We start from the raw sequence: 23,095 nt of genomic DNA, 5'->3' as shown, positions 1-23,095 counted from the left end.
GTCTTGCTGCTCTGGCGCTGTGATTCGCCGGAGCAGCGATGACGTCACTCCCACACCCGCGATCTGTGGCTTACCCAGTGCGCCTGCGCGCCGCTGTCTACGGCGCATGCGCCATAGACAGCGGTGGCTGTCTTCAGCTAAATATCTCCTAAACCGTATAGGTTTAGGCGATATTTCTTGGGCCAACAGGTAAGCCTTAATCTAGGCTTACCTGTAGGTCAAAGTGGTTTGTTAGGGTTTACAACCACTTTAATACTCCTTATAGTTTAGTGAAAGGAGCCTTTTGTGATATGGAGTTTCTTGGGAACGCAATGCTCCGAAGAGATGAAATTTATCATAGTGGAGTTCTTATTCAGATCAACTTTACAAAAGCAACTACCTTTTAATTTTAGTGGAGCCTCTGGGGGAAGTCAGAGACAGCGGGTTCAGGCTGAGCAATTTTTCTGCCAATGAGTAATTTTTCTGCAGGAGTAATTAGCAGGTAAACACAGCAGTTTAACTAAAGCAGGATAATGAAAGCAGCAAGATAAGACCACAAAGAGCTCTGCTCCACTTTGAGAAATCGTCATTGGCCGATTTTTGTGCAAAAATCGTCCAATTACCTCCCTTCCCCACACTCCACTGATAGTTTCACACACTGAGCAGCTGTGTGCTCAGTGTGTGAAACTGATTTGCAACTGAATGCAGAGAGGGGAGCTCTCAGAATTCAGCATGATGTCGGGGGTGGGCGGAACCCAGATTTTAAACACCAGCCAATGGGATCTGGGCAGGCCGCTACATGTATGTGGCCCTGCCCACTTTACGCAGCTCAATCATTAGCTGGTGTTTGATAACTGCAGGGCCCTGCTCACCCCCGACATCCGGCTGAATTCTGACAGCTGGTCTCTGCATTCAGTTACATATAGTGTAACTAAAACTGACAGTTTCAACCAATGCCACCTGCCAGTGCCAACCAGTGCCAGCTGCAAGTGCCAACCAATGCCACCTATCAGTGCCAAATGCAAGTGCCACCTGCCAGTGCCAATCAGTGCCACCTGCCAGTACCACCTGCCAGCACCAACTGGCAGTTCGACCTGCCAGTGGCAACCAGTGCCACCTGCCAAAAAAAGATAAATCGGCTTAAAATATCGTCGCAAAATTTGGCATTATATATTGGCCATTGGCTGGCCCGATTTCTAAATATCAGCATCGGCCAGAGAAAAACCCATATCGGTTGACCTCTATACACCACCACTTTGGAAGGCATTTTAAAAGTCTTAATCCTATCCACTTTACCCTTTAATATGCCCCCTCTACTCTGCCTCCTCATACTAGTATCCTCTGCTTTCAAATTCTCATTTCTTTTTCCCTCTTCGCCACCCCAAAACTTGTACAGATCACCCTCACTGCTAATACTTAACCCACCTGCTGACCCACACCAGGACAGAGAAGTATGTGCACTCATACACATCCCACTCCCATCTTTTCTCACCCTCCTCCTTCTCCTAACCTCTGGGGAGATCTCCCCTAATCCTGGTCCTCCAGTGTCCCACCCCAATACCCGGCACCCTCCACCATCACCTGCAGTCTTCTCAGTCTTAACTTGATCCCAAGAACTACCCCCCCCTTTCCCATGTGCCCTGCGGAATGCCTGCTCTGTCTGCAACAAGCTCACTTCTGTCCATTAGCTTTTTGTCTCCCACTCCCTTAACCTTTTTGCAATCACAGAAACATGACTTCAATAGTCAGATTCTGCTTTGCACGTAGCTCTCTCCCATGGAGGTCTCCATTGGACTTCCTCACTAAACCTAGGGGATGGAATGGAGATGGAGTTGGTTTGCTTTTATACCCACTGAGCCCCTTCCAAGTCCTTCCTGCCCCTCCCCCTCTATCCTTCTCTTATTTTGAGACACACTCTGTCTGTTTTCTCCAATTTCCCTAGGGATTGCAGTGATCCATCAGCCTCCTGGACCGGTGTCACACTTCCTTGATGACTTCTCTGCCTGGGTATCCTACTTACTCCTCTCCACTAAAATACCCATCATCATTCTTGGTGATTTTAACATCCCAACTAACGTTAACAGCCCAGCTACATCCCACATTTTAAACTTAACCTCATCCTTTGACCAAACACAATGGACACAGTACTCCACTCACTCTGATGGTAATACCCTTGACTTTGTTTTTTGCCATATTTGCACCCCCTACAACCTCACCAACACCCCCTTTCCTCTCTCTGACCACAGACTCATCACTTTCCCAATGTCCTTGTCTCCAGCCACCTGTCCCTCCGAGCAGAAAACAGTTACCCACAGAAACCTTTGCCACTTTAACCCTTCTATTTTCTATTGTGCAACTGACCACCTCTATGACAAAATCTCACCCCTGTCTTGCCCTGACCTGAACACTTCTGTCTGCAACAATTCACTTTCATCTACACCGGACTCTCTTACTCATCTAAAGGTAAAAAATAGTGTAGCGCTTCTGTAATAGTGAATGTGATCAACACATACACAAAAAATTCCAAATAAATGGTCACATGAGAAAGTCCATATACATAAAACAAAGTCCAATGGAATGGGTATGAGCTTCCGTGATGTAACTGGTACAAAGATGGTTAGGCCATTTCAAGGAAAGAGAGGGATCTTGCTAAACAGATATACCCATGTAAAACAGCTTGTCTGTAGACATCAGGGAAGTAAATAAATACTCTTACCAACTGTGTTGGACTCACACGGTCATATGACAGTTGAGTCTGTAAAGCTTTTACAGACTCAACTGTCATATGACCGTGTGAGTCCAACACAGTTGGTAAGAGTATTTATTTACTTCCCTGATGTCTACAGACAAGCTGTTTTACATGGGTATATCTGTTTAGCAAGATCCCTCTCTTTCCTTGAAATGGCCTAACCATCTTTGTACCAGTTACATCACGGAAGCTCATACCCATTCCATTGGACTTTGTTTTATGTATATGGACTTTCTCATGTGACCATTTATTTGGAATTTTTTGTGTATGTGTTGATCACATTCACTATTACAGAAGCGCTACACTATTTTTTACCTTTTGATTGTGGAACTTTGTTTGTTTTAAGTGTTGGCAGCTGCTTTTTTTGTTTTACATTTAGTTATAGCGCAGTGTTTTCCCCCACTCTTTCTCTTACTCATCTCACTACACAACACATCAGCCCCCGACCATTACAACCTTGGCAGATTGACGATACCAGAGACCTTAAGAGACATAGCGTGTAAACTGGAGCTAGTGTGGCGTAAAACCAAATCCCAGCATGCATTCACCCAATATAAATCTGAATTCTTCAAATACAATTCCTTCCTCCATGCTGCCAAACAAGCCTACTTTGTCACTCTCATTAATACTCTGTCCTCTAGACTCTTCTCTACTTTTAACTCTCTACATTCTCCACCACCATCAACTCCCAGTAACCCGCTCACTGCTCACAAGATTGTCAAATCACTTTAAAATCAAGATTGATGGAATTTGTGGGGGCATCTCCACTGCACAGATATCTACACTACTTGACATACCCTGTACAAATCCACTCTCAACACTTTCCTCTTTTGATCTTGCTACTTTAACCAAAAAGGTCACTAAAGTTTACTCAGAAGCCTTACCACCTGTCCCTTGGATCCTGTTCCCTCACATCTACTACAGTCACCCTCTTCTATTCTATGCTCCCTCACTCACATCTTCAGTCTCTCCCTCTCCACTGGCATCTCCCCCTCCCCTCTAAAACATGCCCTGATCACCCACATAGTTAAAAAGCACTCACTGGACCCCACCAGCCTGAACAACTTAAGACCCATCTCCTTGCTCCCGTTTGTGTCAAAACCTTTAGAATGCTTAGTCTACAACCGTCTTAGCTCCGCTTTCACTTACACCAACCATTTTGACCCCTTACAGTCCGGTTTTCGCTTACTACACTCCACTGAAACCGTCCTACTGAAACTCACCAATTATCTACTAACTGATAAAACCAGTGGCCACTACTCCATACTACTAGACCTCTCTGCAGCCTTTGATACAGTTGACCATCCCACTCCACTCTTGGTCTTCAAGACTCTGCTCTCTCCTGGTTCTCCATCTATCACAGAGCTCCTCCTTCGGTGTTACCTATAACTAGTGATGGGCTGAACTAACCCCCCCCCCCCCCAATTCAGTTCACACTAGAATACCTTGAACAGGGAAAAAGTTCTACCGAACATACAAACTCTATTAAAGTCTATGGGACACGAACATAGAAAATCAAAAGTCTTCATTTTAAAGGCTTATATGCATGTAATTGGTCAAAAAAGGGCTATGGGGTATGGGTACTACCCTGGGGGACATGTGTCAATAAAAAAAAGAATGAAAATAAATTTTTAAAACGATTGTTTTTTTTTGTTTTTGTTTTAAGAGCAGTGATTTTAATAATTACTTTAAGTGCAACAAAAATGAAAACATCCTTTAAATATAGTACCTGGGGGGGTCCCCTTAATGTGCCTGTGGTGCATCTGTAGGATGCATAAAACATTCTACAGTGGTTACAATTGCCAGCACTTGGCTATTGAAATTTCTTTTTAAAAAGCGCCATTGGTTCCCCCCCCCCCCCCGAAATCCATACCAGACCCTTATGTGAGCATGCAGCCGGGCAGGTCAGGAAAGAGGAGGGGACGACATGTGTTAGTATAACTGCGCACATCAACCCAACTACTTTGTGTATCCAGATGAGTTAGACTGCATTTTTTTTAACACAGATTGGGGTTTTATTTGGTGGTAAATGGTAATGGATATCACCATTTTTTTTTTTATTATTAAGGGAAAGCTGGCACAAAATAGTTAGAAAAATATACTGTATATTTCTTGCTGTTACCATAACCTTCTACCAAAGAAAAGCCCAAAGTAAACTCTCCTGCTTCTGGTAATTGCAGTAATATCACACATGTGGATGTCATTTGTACTCATAGGTGGGTCCAGAACCTGGCATTTTTTTATCCTACTTAAAACATACTGATGCTAATTAACAAAAATGTTATTTTATTTTATTCCTCCCTAAAATCCACTTACCCTTAGCTTGACCCTAACTCCAACCTCAATACAGACGTAGATCAAACCCTGATCTTCATAGTTTATCTTTTTTTTTATTTATTTTTAATTATTTATTTGTATTTATTTTTTTCAACACATGTTGTTTCTTTTTATATTTTTCTTCTCTAGTATAGAATGCATCTTTTTCTCTATTTAAGAGGAGAAAAAAAAAAACATGAGTGTGCTGCACAGTAATCAGCTGATGAGGATCCTGGCATCCCAGTTCCTGAATGTTAGTACAGGACCCGGGGCTCTTGTGGAGAGTCTGGTCCCCTGTCCTGGGAGAACGCTGTGCAGGGCACTCCCAGTACAAACACATGTGTGCATATATACAGCATTATTGTTTGTATTCTTATTACAATGCTGATGCTGTAAAAGGAAAGTGTATGCTGTGACCTCAGTTCTCTTTTAAGCAATTTCAGTACCTACAACATGACCACTACTTACCTTTGTACATAGTCAGAGTTCTGTATACAGAGATGGGCGATTGCAGAGAAGCGTGTTCCACTTCTACAGAGAGCGCCGCACCTTCATCTGTATCTGCACTCGGGGTTATAGTAATGGAGCAGAGACAGTTGTACATTCCAGTCCAGGATTTTGTCATCTTAACATCCATTTGCACAGGTAATGTACGGCTTCCATCACCTTTTTCTAGAAGAGGCAGAGAATGGACTTTATTGTCCCTCTGGTCTCCAGCTGTCGATGAGTCTTTAATAGATTTATTGGATGGTGTCTGGTCTGTGGAATCCCAGGAGGCAATAAGCTGTCTTTTAATTTCATGGCATCTTTTCAGATATACATTTATCTGGATTTCTTGTTGTCTGAAATTTGTTATCTGACAGGTTAGAGTCGTTCTCTTCATTTGAGGAATATATTGATCCCCTGAGATCTCAGATAGAGAAGGTACACCTAGAAAACAATGAGAAAGAGTAAAATACATTTCCATTCCATATTCCTCCATACACCATAAAGAGATCCACACCATATATCAAGGTGTGCATAATTATTAGGAAGCTTCTTTTTCTTGGGCAAAATGGGCCAAAAAAAGAGATTTAACTGACTCTGAAAAGTCAAAAATTGTAAGAAGTTTTTCAGAAGGATGCAACACTCTTGAAATTGCTAAAATATTGGGGAGTGATTACAGAACCATCAAAAGTTTTGTTGAAAATAGTCAACACTCTCAGAAGAGACACGTTAAGAAAAAAATACGCAAATCAACTGCCAAAGATGTGAGAAGAATCAAACATGAAGCTACCAGGAACCCGTTATCCTCCGGTGCTGTCATATTCCAGAACTGCAACCTACCTGGAGTGCCAAGAAGCACAAGGTGTGCAGTGCTCAGAGACATGGCCAAGGTAAAGAAGGCTGAAACCCGACCACCACTGAACAAGACATATCTAAAGACAGATTTTTTCGAATCCAGCCACAGGCTGGATCAGTAACGCGCTCAAAACCCAACTTCAACTCAGAAGCCAGCAAGGTGGAGATGGAGCACTGGTATGGGCTGGTATTATTAACCACTAGACGAACAGCTCCCGCAGTTATACTGCTGCAGGTTGGCTCTCCTGGGCAAATTGGAATAGCTATACGTTGGGCGCTTTAAGACTACTAGGGGGCACCCGCACGACGCTGATGTGACAACAGAGCCAGTGGTGGTGCGATGGTCGCCTGAAACATGCGATCATTCCTGAGAGAGACAGAATGGAGATTTATAAACAGACAGATCTCCGTTCTGTCAGGAGAGAGGAGACTGATCTTTTGTTCATACTAAGTATGAACAGTGATATGTCTCCTCCTTCAGGCAATCCTATCCCCCCACAGTTAGAATCATACACATTAACCCCTTGATCACCCCCTAGTGTTAATCCCTGCCAGTGACATTTATACAGTAATCAATGGCTATTTTTAGCTCTGATCGCTGTATACAGTGGGGATCAAAAGTTTGGGCACCCCAGGTAAAAATGTGTATTAATGTGCATAACGAAGCCAAGGAAGATGGAAAAATCTCCAAATGGCATCAAATTACAGATTGGACATTCTTATAATATGTCAAAAAAAGTTAGATTTTATTTCCATCATTTACACTTTCAAAATTACAGAATTTATAGCATGCACTGCCCCCTTTGCAAAGCTGAGACCTGCCAGTGTCATGGATTGTTCTCAATCATCGTCTGGGAAGACCAGGTGATGTCAATCTCAAAGGTTTTAAATGGCCAGACTCATCTGACCTTGCCCCAACAATCAGCACCATGGGTTCTTCTAAGCAGTTGTCTAGAAAACTGAAACTAGTTGACACTCACAAAGCTGGAGAAGGCTATAAGAAGATAGCAAAGCGTTTTCAGATGTCAATATCCTCTGTTCGGAATGTAATTAAGAAATGGCAGTCATCAGGAACAGTGGAAGTTAAAGCAAGATCTGGAAAACCAAGAAAAATATCAGACAGAACAGCTCGCAGGATTGTGAGAAAAGCAATTCAAAACCCACGTTTGACTGCATGATCCCTCCAGAAAGATCTGGCAGACACTGGAGTTGTGGTACACTATTCCACTATAAAGAGCTACTTGTACAAATATGGTCTACATGGAAGAGTCATCAGAAGAAAACCTCTTCTATGTCCTCACCACAAAAATCAGCGTTTGAACTTTGCAAATGAACATATAGACAAGCCTGAGGCATTTTGGAAACAAGCTTTGTGGACCGATGAGGTTAAAATAGAACTTTTTGACCGGAATGAGCAAAGGTACGTTTGGAGAAGAAAGGGCACAGAATTTAATGAAAAGAACCTTTGTCCAACTGTTAAGCATGGGGGTTGATCAATCATGCTTTGGGGTTGTATTGCAGCCAGTGGCACAGGGAACATTTCACGAGTAGAAGGAAAAATGGATTCAATAAAATTTCAGCAAATTTTGGATGGTAACTTGATGCAATCTGTGAAAAAGCGGAAGTTAAAGAGAGGATGGCTTCTACAAATGGATAATGATCCTAAACACACCTCAAAATCCACGGGAGATTACATCAAGAGGCATAAACTGAAGGTTTTGCCATGGCCTTCACAATCTCCTGACCTCAACATTATTGAAAATCTATGTATAGACCTTAAAAGAGCAGTGCGTGACAGACAGTCCAGAAATCTCAAAGAACTGGAACACTTTTGTAAGGAAGAATGGGCAAAGATACCTCAAACAAGAATTGAAAGACTCTTGACTGGCTACAAAAAGTGTTTACAAGTTGTGATACTTGCCAAAGGGGGCAGTGCAAGATATTAACTCTGCAGGGTGCCCAAACTTTTGCAGACACCATTTTTTTGTTTTCTGTAATTTTGAAAGTGTAAATGATGGAAATAAAATCTAACTTTTTTTGACATATTATAAGAATGTCTAATCTGTAATTTTATGCCATTTGGAGATTTTTCCATCTTTCCTTGGCTTCGTTATGCACATTAATACACATTTTTACCTGGGGTGCCCAAACTTTCGATCCCCACTGTAAATGTCATAGGTCCCAAAAAAGTTTCAAAAGTGCCGATCTGTCTGCCGCAATGTCGCAGACCTAATAACAATAGCAGATCGCTGCCATTACTAGTACAAAAAAAAAAAATAGCCTGAATATATCCCCTATATTGTAGACTCTATAACTTTTGCGCAAACCAATCAATATACGCATATTGCCATTTTTTTCGGCAAAAATATGTAGAAGAATACATATCGTCCTAAACTGAGGAAAAAATTAGTTTTTTTATATTTTGGGGGGGGGGGGGATATTTATTATAGCAAAAAGCAAAAAAATATTGTTTTTTTTTTTCAAAATTTCACAATTTTTTTTGTTTATAGTGCAAAAAATTAAAAATGCAGAGGTGATCAAATACGACCAAAAGAATGCTCTATTTGTGGGAAAAAAAGGACGTCAATTTTGTTTGGGTACAACATCGTATGACCGCGCAATTTTCAGTTAACCACTTGAGGACCGCCGTATTGCCATTGTACGTCAGCACAATGGCACAGGCAGGCACAATCACGTACATCTACGTGATTGCCTTCCAGCGGGTGGGGGGTCCGATCGGACCCCCTCCCGCTGTTTACGGCGGTCCGATTCGGTCCAGGAGCGCTCCGTGATGAGGGGATGGCCGTTGGTTTTCGGCCACCCCCTCTGGATCGCTCCTGGCCAATGAGAAGCTTCATCCCCTGTGTATTGTTTACACAGGAAGGAGGAAGTGATGTCATTCTCCTCGGGGCGGTCTTTTTGACCGGACTACGAGGAGAAGAGTAAAAGTAAGTGTGCACCAACACTACACTGACATGTAGGTACACACAGGCACACAAACCCCCCCCCCCGATCCCCCCCCCGATCCCCCCCCGATCGCCCCCCGATCCCCCCCCGCCCCCCCTCCCCCCCCAGTCACAGTGTCACTGATTGCATTGATCATTTCTTTACTGATCAATGCATTCAGTGTCAGTTGTGACAGTAAAAACTGTCAGGACAGTTAGTGTTAGGTCCAGGGTAGCCCCCTATCACCCCCCAATAAAGATTTAACCCCCTGATTGCCCCTAGAGTTAACCCTTTCACCCCCTTTTGCCAGTGTCACTAAGCGATCATTTTTCTGATCGCTGCATGTGTCGCTAGTGTCGCTAGGTAGCTAGTTATTTTTTTAGGTTCACCGCCAGGTTTTTATATCGCTAGGTACCCCGATATACTACCCAATAATGTTTTTAACCCCCTGATTGCCGCTAGTTAACCCTTTCACCCCCTTTTGCCAGTGTCACTAAGCGATCGTTTTTCTGATCGCTGCATTAGTGTCGCTACAGTCGCTAGGTAGCTAGTTATTTTTTTAGGTTCACCGCCAGGTTTTTATAGCGCTAGGTACCCCGATATACTACCCAATAATGTTTTTAACCCCCTGATTGCCGCTAGTTAACCCTTTCACCCCCTTTTGCCAGTGTCACTAAGCGATCATTTTTCTGATCGCTGCATGTGTCGCTAGGTAGCTAGTTATTTTTTTAGGTTCACCGCCAGGTTTTTATATCGCTAGGTACCCCGATATACTACCCAATAATGGTTTTAACCCCCTGATTGCCGCTAGTTAACCCTTTCACCCCCTTTTGCCAGTGTCACTAAGCGATCGTTTTTCTGATCGCTGCATTAGTGTCGCTACAGTCGCTAGGTAGCTAGTTATTTTTTTAGGTTCACCGCCAGGTTTTTATAGCGCTAGGTACCCCGATATACTACCCAATAATGGTTTTAACCCCCTGATTTCCGCTAGTTAACCCTTTCACCCCCTTTTGCCAGTGTCACTAAGCGATAATTTTTCTGAACGCTGCATCAGTGTCGCTAGTGTCGCTAGGTAGCTAGTTATTTTTTTAGGTTCACCGCCAGGTTTTTATAGCGCTAGGTACCCCGATATACTACCCAATAATGGTTTTAACCCCCTGATTGCTGCTAGTTAACCCTTTCACCCCCTTTCACCAGCGATCACAGTATAAGTGTCACTGGTGACGCTGGTTAGCCAGTTAGTTATTTAGGTTCCCCGTCAGGTTTTTATATAGCGCCAGGGACCCCCATATACTACCTAATAAAAATTTGAACCCCCTGATTGCCCCTAGTTAACCCTTTCACCACTGATCACCGTATAAGTGTTACGGGTGACTCTGGTTAGTTTGTTTTTTATAGCATTTTATATTCAAATCCGGAAGGCAGTGCTTGGTTTTCGGGGTCCCGTACGTGGCTAGGCTCCCAAAAAGTCCCCCACATGTGGTATCCCCGTACTCGGGAGAAGCAGCAGAATTTATTTTGGGGTGTAATTTGACTTCTGCCCATAGCATGTGTGAGCAATATATCATTTAGTGACAACTTTGTGCAAAAAAAAAAAAAGTTTGTAATATTCCCGCAACTTTTGGCAAAATATAAAATATTCCATGGACTCAACATGCCTCTCAGTAAATAGCTTGGGGTGTCTACTTTCCAAAATGGGGTCATTTGGGGGGGTTTTGTGCTATTTTGGCATTTTATGGCCTTCGAAACTGTGATAGGTAGTGAGGAGTTAAATCAAAAATTTGCACCCTTAGAAATCCTGAAGGTGGTGATTGGTTTTCGGGGTGCCGTGCGCGACTAGACTCCCAAAAAGTCCCACACATGTGGTATCCCCGTACTCGGGAGAAGCAGCAGAATGTATTTTGGGGTGTCATTTCACATATGCCCATAGCATGTGTGAGCAATATATCATTTAGTGACAACTTGGTGCAAAAAAAAAAAGTTTGTAATATTCCCGCAACTTGTGGCAAAATATAAAATATTCCATGGACTCAACATGCCTCTCAGTAAATAGCTTGGGGTGTCTACTTTCCAAAATGGGGTCATTTTGGGGGGTTTTGTGCTATTTTGGCATTTTATGGCCTTCGAAACTGTGATAGGTAGTGAGGAGTTAAATCAAAAATTTGCACCCTTAGAAATCCTGAAGGTGGTGATTGGTTTTCGGGGTGCCGTGCGCGACTAGACTCCCAAAAAGTCCCACACACATGGTATCGCCATACTCGGGAGAAGTAGCGGAATATATTTTGGGGTGCAATTCCACATATAACCATGGCATGTGTGAGCAATATATCATTTAGTGACAAATTTTTGTAAAAAAAATTTTTTTTTTTTTTTTTGTCATTATTCAATCCCTTAGGACAAAAAAAATAAATATTCAATGGGCTCAACATACCCATCAGCAATTTCCTTGGGGTGTCTACTTTCCAAAATGGGGTAATTTGGGGGGGATTTGTACTGCCCTGCCATTTTAGCACCTCAAGAAATGAGATCGGCAGTCATAAATTAAAAGCTGTGTAAATTCCAGAAAATGTACTCTAGTTTGTAGACGCTATAACTTTTGCGCAAACCAAAAAATATACGCTTATTGACATTTTTTTTACTAAAGACATGTGGCTGAATAAATTTTGCCCTCAATGTATGACTAAAATTTAGTTTATTCGATTTTTCTTATAACAAAAAGAAGAAAATATATTTTTTTTTCAAAATTTTCGCTCTTTTTCCATTTATATCGCAAAAAAAAAAAATCGCAGAGGCAATCAAATACCATCAAAAGAAAGCTCTATTTGTGGGAAGAAAAGGACGCAAATTTCGTTTGGGTGCAATATTGCATGACCGCGCAATTACCAGTTAAAGCAGCGCAGTGCGAAATTGCAAAAAGACCTCTGGTCCTTAAGGTGTTTATTGGTCCGGAGCTGAAGTGGTTAAAGTGACACAGTGCCGTATCACAAAAAACGGCCTGGTCATTAAGGGTCAAATCCTTTCTGGGCTGAAGTGGTTAAAGATGAGATGGTTTGACCTTTTCGGGTTGAAGATGGACTGAAAATCAAAATCCCAAACCCACTGCCAGTTTTTAGAAGACACTTTCTTCAAGCAGTGGTACGGGGAAAAGTCTGCATCTTTCAAGAAGACCATGCTATTTATGCAGGACAATGCTCCATCGCATACATCAAAGTACTCTACTGTGTGGCTAGGTTCTCTACTCGTCTAAATACAGCATACGTTGCCTCAATATAGCCAAAGGTTACGGAGTCCTGCTTTCCCAGCATTACGTTAAAGTGGAGTTTCACCCATTTTTGTGTTTATTAAAAGTCAGCAGCTACAAAAAGGTGTAGCTGCTGACTGTTCATAAACACACACTCACCTGTCCCACAGTCCAGCGATGTGGCCGCCTGAACCCTCGCTCCTTTCCCTCTGTCAGGTCACCTTGAGGCGAGGTGACAGGTGCACACCGTAGGGATCAGGAGTGCACCGCAAGGTTGTGGACCCTACGGCTGACTGCTGCAGATGGGAGACAGATCCCACTGGGGTTGGAGCATAAGATTCCCTGGGGAGCGGAGTCTAAGAACCAGCAGGTGTTCATCAGCGCCTCTAGTGGTGAGGATGGACTTGGCTGCAACTGGCTCCAGGTCGCGACCCCCAGGGTCCCCCAGCTCACACCCACAGTAGGCAACAGGAGGATAGGGATAGTGAGGGACAAAGCCAAGGTCGGGGCCACAAGCAGACAGGAATAGTCAGGGACATGCCAAAAGGTCAGGATCACAGGAAAACAGGGATAGTCAAAGACACGCCAAAGTCAGTAACGGAACAACAGAAGAGCACACGGCAGGTAACAGGAAACTAACACACAAAGGTTGATCAGCAGGGTTGGCCTGCAGTGCACAGGTTAATATAGAGTTCTCTGATAGGAGCTAGGGTGGAGTCATGCCAGAGGATGGATTATAAAAGCAGTCAGGTGAGGGTCGGCTGGTCTCTAGAGATGAACACATGGATACAGGTAAGCAGACAAACACTATTGCAAAACCATGACACCCTCTCTGCAGCGCCGGCATCACTACTGTGGGCACCCGGCTGTGACAGCTTGTGGCTTCACAGTTGGGTGCTCACTGTGCACGTCCTGAGTGGCTGGGCAATCTTCTGGGACCTGTGATGTGCCCCAGAAGATTGCTGGGAAGGAGGGGTCGCCTAGATGGCCCCGAGTGGAAATGGGAGCTGGGAACCTGTGAAAACGAGGTACCCGCTCCCCCCCTAAAAAAATTAGATGAAATGTGGCATGTCAGGGGGTCAGGATTGCTGAAAGCGGAAGTTGCAATTTTGGGTGGAACTCCGCTTTAAGGATCACTTCAGCAGCAGGGCCCCTGAGACTTTAACTAGTTCTCTGTTTCTTTAATACATCAAGGATATCTCATTCTTCTAGTGCTTGGGAAGCTTTGTCTATCCATGTTTCAAAGATCTCCTCCCAAGATGGAACTGGAGTCTTCTTCTGATATCCATGATTGATAGGGACAGAATCATTTTTGACAAAGTTCTCCACTGAACAAATTTAGTGCATATAAATCAAAACGTGAGTCCCAAGTGGTAAAACAGTCCATGATAGCAAAAAAGTGTGCAAATTCCAATTTTATGTAGATCCAACAAGTGTATCCAATGTACCAGTCTAATTGGTAAAAAATAGCTAAACTTCATCTTCATGCTGAGATGGCCATATTCCAATGTATTACACACAAACCAGACCTTGATTGCTTCATCAAAAGAAAGAGACTAAATTGCTCTGTAAAAATAGTATGTAAGTATATACAAAATAAAAAAAAATATATACTCAAAAGATAACGTAATAAAAGATAAATCAACTAATATTGGTGAAACTTTATGAGTTGGTAAAAAACACAGACCTAGGAAGAAAAATCTCATTGGTATGTAAGGCTGTTCTCTATCATGTGGACCTCTACCAACACAACAATAAAATATTAATCATCAACTAAAAAAAACTAAAGAAAACATAAAATCCATATAATTAGTATTTAATAGAGAAAAGAAACATTATGTTTTACTAAAGTATCAAATATAATAAAAATGATATGCTTAATAATCATGCTGAACAAGAAGGGGAAAAGTTATGTATTGCTAATAAAAGCTTTTTTTTATCCCATTCGACATTCATGCCTTATGGGAAAAAAGATTTCAATTCATGAATCCACCAGGTCTCCAATTGGGAGATCTCTCTCTTGGTCGATCCCCCTCTCCATGTTGCCATATATTTGTCAGTGGCCACAAATGATGTCCCCTGTGGGTCTCTGTTGTGACAACAGCCATCTTTTTTGGGGACTGTGTGTTCTTTCATACCTTTTTTGATATTATTAATATGCTCCTTTATATGCACTGAGAATAATCTGGTAGTTTTGCCCAAGTATTGTTTGCCACAAGGGCAAGTAATAAGATATACTACATTTTTTTTGTTGTGCATGTAATAAATTGTCTAATTGGATAAGATTTAGCAGTAAATGTGGAAACAAAAGTGCATGATTTTTTTTCTACCGAGAGCATTAATTTGGCATACTGAACACTTTTTACAAGGATAGTACCCAATTAGATCATTGAAAGAAAGTTGTTTTTTTTTGCAGGATCAATAATGTTAGGGGCTATCCTTGCCTATAATGAGGGAACACCTTTGAAGACAAATATTTTTTGTGGAAGGGAAGTACGCATGATGTGTCTTTCATCAGCTGCATTAAGTTTGCTTGGCCGACCACTGCGTCCTCAACTCTGCCTGTTTCTTTGTGCTTCTTCAAAAGAGCTTGAACAGCGCATTGATACCATCAGGGAAGTGTGTGATTAGGCCCAAATTTATTCTGCAGTAGGACAACCACCCCAAACATACAGCCAATGTCATTAAGAATTATCTTCAGCATGAAGAAGAACAAGGAGTTCTAGAAGTGTTGGTTTTGCCCCCACCGAGCCCTGGTCCTATCATCATGGAGTCTGTCTGGGATCAAGGATTGGAGCCAGCTGGCATTCACAGAAGAGCTGTGCTTAGTTGGCCAAGATGTACACAGAACAACCTACCTGCCGAGTTCTTTCAAAAACTGTGTGCAAGTCTACATAGAAGAAGACAAAGAGTGGTCACACCAAATATTGATTGGGTTTGGATTTAGGTTTCTCTTTTTTTCATTTACTTTCCATGTTGTTAATTGATAAAAATAAACTATTAACACTTCTATATCTGAAAGCATTCTTCATATACACAGTATATGCACATTATTATTATTATTATTATTCAAACAAAATTTCAGAAATCACAAAGTATCCCTGAACCCAGCACTTAATGGATTGTATATATATTGTACTTACAGCTGCCGTTATCACATAAAAAAATATAAAACTTATTACATTTGCTCTGCCTGATTAATAAACCAAACAGTAACAGCAATGGGAGTAAAGGTATTCTCGCGCCAACCTATGTATCCTAAAGAACAGTGTGGTTGCAGCAAAACACCGGCAGGGGTGTTAACCCTCCCCAGAATAAGTGATGGTGATTAAGAAATGGTGTTGCGCTCCAGCTAAATCAATCTATTAAACTAAAATAAACTAACACATACCTAGGTGACAACAGAGAAGTAAAAAATAAATAAACGTGGGACTATGTGTATATATAAGCTCAGATAATGTATATCACTTCTAAAGTGCAATACACCAAATCAAATTGTGCACTTAACATAAAAAAATTAGGCTCAGGTGTTAAAACGGGTCCTCTATGTAGAATCCAAGGTATCAGTGAAAAACGATTCAGTGCACGCAAATTCATAAATTATATAGTGCAAACGACAAAAATACATGTGAAATATCTACATTAATAAATATAAATACAAAAGAAATAAAATAAATGCTGGGTGTCGTTATAAGAGGTGCAATAAACAGTGATAATAGATCAAAAAATGTAAATCAAAAAATGCACATAGTGTTACTAATATTAGTCAAACTCCATGCGCAGTGAAACATGTGTTCAGACAAAGGCTCCAAAGCAAAAATAAGGTAAACTATAATGTTGCAAAAAGCATGTCCATACAGTGGTAAGTAAAACAATGTCCTGCGTGCCCAAAGAGAAAACGGGAGGTGAGTTTCACCAGTGCTCCTGTGCGTATCGTGTCCTCACACTAGGTGCAGTAATTACCTTACCTTACTGCTGTAAGGTAAACAGCACTCCCAAAGTGGCACTTGTTGTCCAATGGTGTAGGTTTAATAGGTAATGTAATCCCAGGCACTCATTCACCGTAGGCACGTTGTAACATACAGAGAAAGCAAGGGGAACACTCCAATAGTGAAGTATGTATTCACAATTTATTGGATATAAAACGAAGGTATAGGTACTCACATTTAGAACAATTTAAAATAAGCACAAAATAAACGAACGCGCGCCACGTTCGTGCTTCCGGACGTCACTTCCGGTGTCCTCATTGGCCAATTGTGTTCCTACGCGTATCGTCATGTGACTTCATCAGGGAATCATTCCCTGATGAAGTCACATGACGATACGCGTAGGAACACAATTGGCCAGTGAGGACACCGGAAGTGACGTCCGGAAGCACGAACGTGGCGCGCGTTCGTTTATTTTGTGCTTATTTTAAATTGTTCTAAATGTGAGTACCTATACCTTCGTTTTATATCCAATAAATTGTGAATACATACTTCACTATTGGAGTGTTCCCCTTGCTTTCTCTGTATGTTACAACGTGCCTACGGTGAATGAGTGCCTGGGATTACATTACCTATTAAACCTACACCATTGGACAACAAGTGCCACTTTGGAAGTGCTGTTTACCTTACAGCAGTAAGGTAAGGTAATTACTGCACCTAGTGTGAGGACACGATACGCACAGGAGCACTGGTGAAACTCACCTCCCGTTTTCTCTTTGGGCACGCAGGACATTGTTTTACTTACCACTGTATGGACATGCTTTTTGCAACATTATAGTTTACCTTATTTTTGCTTTGGAGCCTTTGTCTGAACACATGTTTCACTGCGCATGGAGTTTGACTAATATTAGTAACACTATGTGCATTTTTTGATTTACATTTTTTGATCTATTATCACTGTTTATTGCACCTCTTATAACGACACCCAGCATTTATTTTATTTCTTTTGTATTTATATTTATTAATGTAGATATTTCACATGTATTTTTGTCGTTTGCACTATATAATTTATGAATTTGCGTGCACTGAATCATTTTTCACTGATACCTTGGATTCTACATAGAGGACCCGTTTTAACACCTGAGCCTAATTTTTTTATGTTAAGTGCACAATTTGATTTGGTGTATTGCACTTTAGAAGTGATATACATTATCTGAGCTTATATATACACATAGTCCCACGTTTATTTATTTTTTACTTCTCTGTTGTCACCTAGGTATGTGTTAGTTTATTTTAGTTTATTAGATTGATTTAGCTGGAGCGCAACACCATTTCTTAATCACAAACAGTAACAGCGCTCCTTAGTAATCACAAAAAATTCTCCATTCATATAACATATCGTAAAAAAAAAAAAAATCGCACAGGATCGCACACCAATATAAAATCACTTAATCTCAATTGGGATTGTTACTGCTATATATACTCATGTGAATTAACAGTCCATATAGCAATATTTATACATGCTGAAGGAAATTCCTAAAAAAAAAGTTCAACAATTATTGTAACAGCAAACAATGTCCATATCTATCATTGGAAAGAATATAGAAGAGTAAAGTCACGCAGAGTGTCCCATAGCTTCCCAGCAGTGAGAAAGTCCTTTGCTTCTGTTAAAAACCTTCACCATTCACACCATGTGCAATATCCCACAGGTGGCCGCTTACTAGAGGCTTTATGTAATCAAGCATTTAAATAAGATATCACTCTGCTTTGTCTCAGCACTCCATTCTTATAATCCAGAAGGTTTATGCAATCAGATATTTAAATAAGGTATCTCTCTGCTTTGTCTTAGCACTCCATTCTTATACTCCTTTTCAGTGTTCACATATAGCATCATAAACATGTAGAGATAAAGATAAAGCTTCCAATAGTGTTATACCGTTTATTAAAAGTTCAATCCAAAATTTTTACAAACAACATGCGCTTACATTAAAATATCTTTAAACCAGCGTATCACACTGGTGTGATAAGGATGCAAATAATCCACCAGTGAGACCAATAGTTAACGGTATAAATTCGGTCTCAGCTCGGATTGGGCAATACTTGGATAAGTTTCTACAGACAAGTGTTAAATCTACAAAGGCCTATCTGAAAGACAATACATCTTTTTTGCAGAAAATTAGGGAAGTACAAGTAATTAATGATACTCCAGTTTTTTTGGTGACTGCTGATGTAGCATCATTATACACCATTATACAACATGACGATGCACTGCTGGCATTTAATTGGGCCTTCAGTAAGAGGGATGATATCCCATTTTTACAAAAGAAGTTTTTGAGAATGATTCTTGATTTTTGTTTCACACATAACTACTTCTGGTATAATGGGAATTTTTATAACCAGAAGACAGGGGTTGCTATGGGCGCTAAATTCGCGCCAAGTCTTGCCAATCTCTTCATGGGAAAATGGGAGGACAAGTGGGTCTTCCAAAATATGCGCAGTGAGCTGTTTTTTTACCAGTGTTATATAGATGACCTGTTCCTGATTTGGGCAGGCTCTGAAGCATCCCTTGTCAATTTTTCAAAATATCTGAATAGTAATAGTAACAATATTAAATTAGAGTTCAATTGGAACCAAGAACATATTCATTTTTTGGATGTGATGGTGATGAGAGATACTAATCGTCTCATCACCAAAACATTTTTTAAGAATACGGATAGAAACAGTTTTATCCCAGTACAGAGTGGACATCATCCACAATGGCTTTCTAATATTCCGAAAGGTCAAATTACCCGTATTAGACGTAATTGTACATTAGATGACGATTATTATAAGCAAGTTCATGATATTAAAGAACGTTTTATGGAGAAAGGGTATAAACCCCTACCACTGGAAAAGTTGATAGAAGAAGTAGGGTCAAAGTCGCAGGATATGCTACTTTTACCCATGTCAAAACAACATGATACTAAACATCAATGGGGTTTAATTTCCCAATTTCATGAGCAATACAGGGATGTTGAAGCCATATTTAGTAAATACTGGCATATTTTAAAGATGGATAAAGTATTAGGAAAGGAACTGCCAAATAGACCTCCCTTTATATATAGGAAAAATATGACGTTTGGTGATCAGGTAGTGAAGAAAGTTTTAGGGTCCTTTCACACGGGGCGGATCAGTTCTGATCCGCCCCGTGGATATCCGTTTGCTCAGCGGGGATCACTCCGCCGATCCCCGCTGAGCAGGGAGAGGACAGGTCTGTCTCTTCACACTGCGCAGGGACGGACCTGTCACAGCGCCGCTCTCCCCTATGGGAGATCGGATGACGACGGACCGCAGTGTCCATCGTCACCCGATCCGATCCGCAGACGGATGGAAAAATAGCTTTTTCCTCCGTCACACTTTTTCGGATCGGAGCGGGTCGGATGTCAGCGGACATGTCACCGCTGACATCCGACGCTCCATAGAGCTCTATGGAGCACCCGTTCAGGTCCGCCTGAAAAACTGACAGGCGGGCCTGAACGGGACGTCGGTGTGAAAGGGGCCTTAGATCCTCCCAAACGTATTAAGATGTTTTGGGACCAGACTGGCTTTTTTGCCTGTAGAAAATGTAAGGCATGTAGCCAAGTTTCTACACAACTGAGGGGACTTACAAATTTTATTTTGACGGCCAATGGTAAAGAATTACAGATTAAGGAATTTATTACATGCACATCCACTCACGTGGTATACGCTTTAGAATGCCCTTGTGGGCTTATGTATGTGGGTCGCACAAAACACACATTGGCCAAAAGAATATCTGAGCATATTTATAACATCATTAAAGGTTATAAGGAACATCGTGTTTCATTACACTTTAGGGAAAAACATAATAGGAATCCTTTAGGTCTTAAGTTCTGGGGAATAGATAGAATATACCCTAGTTGGCAAGATGCCAATATGGTTAGAGAAATATCACGCGGTGAAACGGAGTGGATATTTTTAACCAATACACTTAGTCCAAATGGGTTAAATATTGAGTTGGATGTAAATTGTTTCATAAGTAATTATTGATAATTGCCCCCTGTGGTGCCTCCCTTCTTTTTTTTTTTTTTAAAGAAAATATGTTGTGTATTTTTTATGCCTCTTTTGCTGAAATAGGATCTACATCTTATGATTTTATAATGTGTTACTTCATGTTTAAAGAAATGTGATTTATGTATCATCCTGTGTATTAGCCCGGTTTGTAAAAAATGTGACAAGGTGGAGACATACCTAGATAAAGGCTATACTTGGTTGATTTATACTATACCCCTCTATTATATTGATTGGTGAAATGAGGTCTGTAATTATTTTGCGGCTTTACGATTGTGTGTTAACGATCGTAAGTAAAGGTACGCACTGCGGAACATTAAGCCACTCAATGTAAAGTAGTGAATGAGAGGGGTGGTGCTCCGCATGACGTAGTGTCTCGTGATGACTGTGATTGCGTGACAATAAGCTGAGTATGGGTATCCATTACAGGCCCGGCTCTCGCGTCATGCTGTGTTATGAATGAGAGGGGCGGTTTGGTGTGCATGACGCGGTGTCTTACGCTCATGCACATGCCCGCCCCCTCTCTTGTCATTTAAGTGAGCGTCGTGATCGTGTGGCCACGCCCTCTGAAGACGGAATGACGAAACGCGTCAGTGCGTGGGCATTTTTTTTTTCCGATGTTATATGAATGGAGAATTTTTTGTGATTACTAAGGAGCACTGCTACTGTTTGGTTTATTAATCAGGCAGAGCGAATGTAATATGCGCATTATTGGTTCTGTAAACTTTTAGACACTTACCGAATTTGAAGAATCTCCAAAAAGTCACATCAAAATGCATTCCTATTAAATATGAAATAATGATACCAGATAATGCAATATATATCTTCACTCTCATATCTACAAAAGAAAAGCACAACAGATGTAATATTAGTCACTCCCCAATATAATGACTATAAACCTATTGCTGCATTTGCACAACATTTATTTTAGTTTGAACAGCCACACATCTTACACCGGGCGGTCACACATTGATGATCGGATCGTTCAATCCCGAGTGCTGTGGGGTCTTTTTTTGTATTTTTGTTTTTCTAGCCGGTCCCAGATCTCCATGAGCAGCAAGGAATTGTGACCATTATTTATTATATCGATGGTTCAGACTTCATTTGTGACTCTATGGTTGTTCTCTACATTTCTATCCTACAGACATCTACACTGTGGGAAGAGTTTTTTTTACTACAACTTTATTTTTTATTTTTTAAATGACCTTGACCTCCAAGTAAGGCCACTCAAGGAAAAGTTACATAAGATGAGCTAAGAAAAAAGGGAAACCCATGCTCAGAGTTCCCCATGCTGAAACAGATACTGAGTAGACGATATTAGTATGTGATAATACTAGATTATTTACTTATGCAGAGCTCTGTCCTGTATCTCTCCTTGATGATATATATATATATATATATATATATATATATATATATATATATATATATATATATACATAGTGACATAGTGACGAGGTGATTGATGGGCGTTATCAAGGTTTTACCAGCCACCATGGCAGGGTTGGTTCTGGACGAGATTTTGCAGTCCACTTGTGTCCACTAACAGGTGGCATAGACTGAGCAGGACTAAAGCAAAGAATTGCTCTCTTGGCCTGGGACTCAGGAAGCCAAAAACCTGCTTATGTGAAGTTTGCTTTATCTTTGTTTTGTGGATGATGGGGAGAAGCCCTTCACCTGTTGAGTTAGGAACAGTGGCGTAACTAGAACCTTCAGGGCCCCGATGCAAGAAACCATGAAGGGCCCCCCTGAACCCCAGCCAGGGCCCTTCCCTCCGAGTACGGCGGTGGAACTCCAAGGCGTGGTCACCGGTATGACCTTTGTGAGCCCTGTAGTTCCACCACTGGCATCAGTATTTTTTTTTTTTTTTTTTTTTTTTTTTTTTTAGGTGCCCCATTGGGGGACTGTCCCTAGGCAGGATGGAGTCCCCGTCCCCAGAAGAGATGAGGTCCTTTTCTCCAGGGCAGTTCTCAACTCTGGCTGGGGAGAACAGACATCAGACTGAGTGGCAAAGCATGAAGCAGGAGAGGGGTACTCTGAGGAGCCGGCCGAGGACACAGGTCATGCGGGGAATGCACAACCAAAGAGCAGCCAGTGTGATAGTCGAGCATGGAGCTCTGCTAGTCACCCTCCACCTCCAGCCACCCGTGTGCATGGTGCACTGGTGCCCCTAGCTGCCTATGCTGCTGCCGGCCATATGTAGAGGGGGCTGCATGGGCCCCCTGCATCACAGGGCCCAGTTGCGGTCACGACTGCTGCACCCCCTATAGTTACGCCCCTGGTTAGAAACCTGCAATGTTTAGTTAGTGCCTGGAGGGCAAGGATTTATTTTCTGTTTTGTTTGTGTTATTTTCATGCAACTTTAAAAATAAAACTGGCTACAAGTTCGATTTTAAGAAGCCTGCCGTTTGGACTACCCTTTTTCCCCAGGGAAGGTGATCCCCATTGAGCCAACCCCAGAAAATATATACATACACACAAGGTTTCCCATCAGAACATTGTCCAAAGTATCACACTGCTTCTGCCGAT

At 41.5% G+C, this 23,095-nt stretch overlaps 1 protein-coding gene across 1 annotated transcript in view; it reads right to left on the bottom strand.

Moving 5' to 3' along the window:
- LOC143929576 (uncharacterized) overlaps nucleotides 1-23,095 on the bottom strand; it is a 153,518-nt gene that overhangs the window by 93,505 nt on the left and 36,918 nt on the right. The window contains exons 6-7 of the mRNA XM_077453456.1: nucleotides 21,306-21,404; nucleotides 5,513-5,974 (exon numbers count right to left, since the gene is read on the bottom strand). Coding sequence (XP_077309582.1) covers nucleotides 5,513-5,974; nucleotides 21,306-21,404 — 561 coding nt within the window. The remainder of the gene's footprint in view (nucleotides 1-5,512; nucleotides 5,975-21,305; nucleotides 21,405-23,095) is intronic.

This window comes from Lithobates pipiens, unplaced genomic scaffold (assembly GCF_037356315.1).
Source record: "Lithobates pipiens isolate NorthernLeopardFrog02 unplaced genomic scaffold, aLitPip1_a1.2 Scaffold_24, whole genome shotgun sequence".
NCBI classification, from domain to species: domain Eukaryota; kingdom Metazoa; phylum Chordata; class Amphibia; order Anura; family Ranidae; genus Lithobates; species Lithobates pipiens.
Note: the sequence above shows the minus strand (reverse complement) of the source record. Positions and strands in the feature narration are given on the sequence as shown.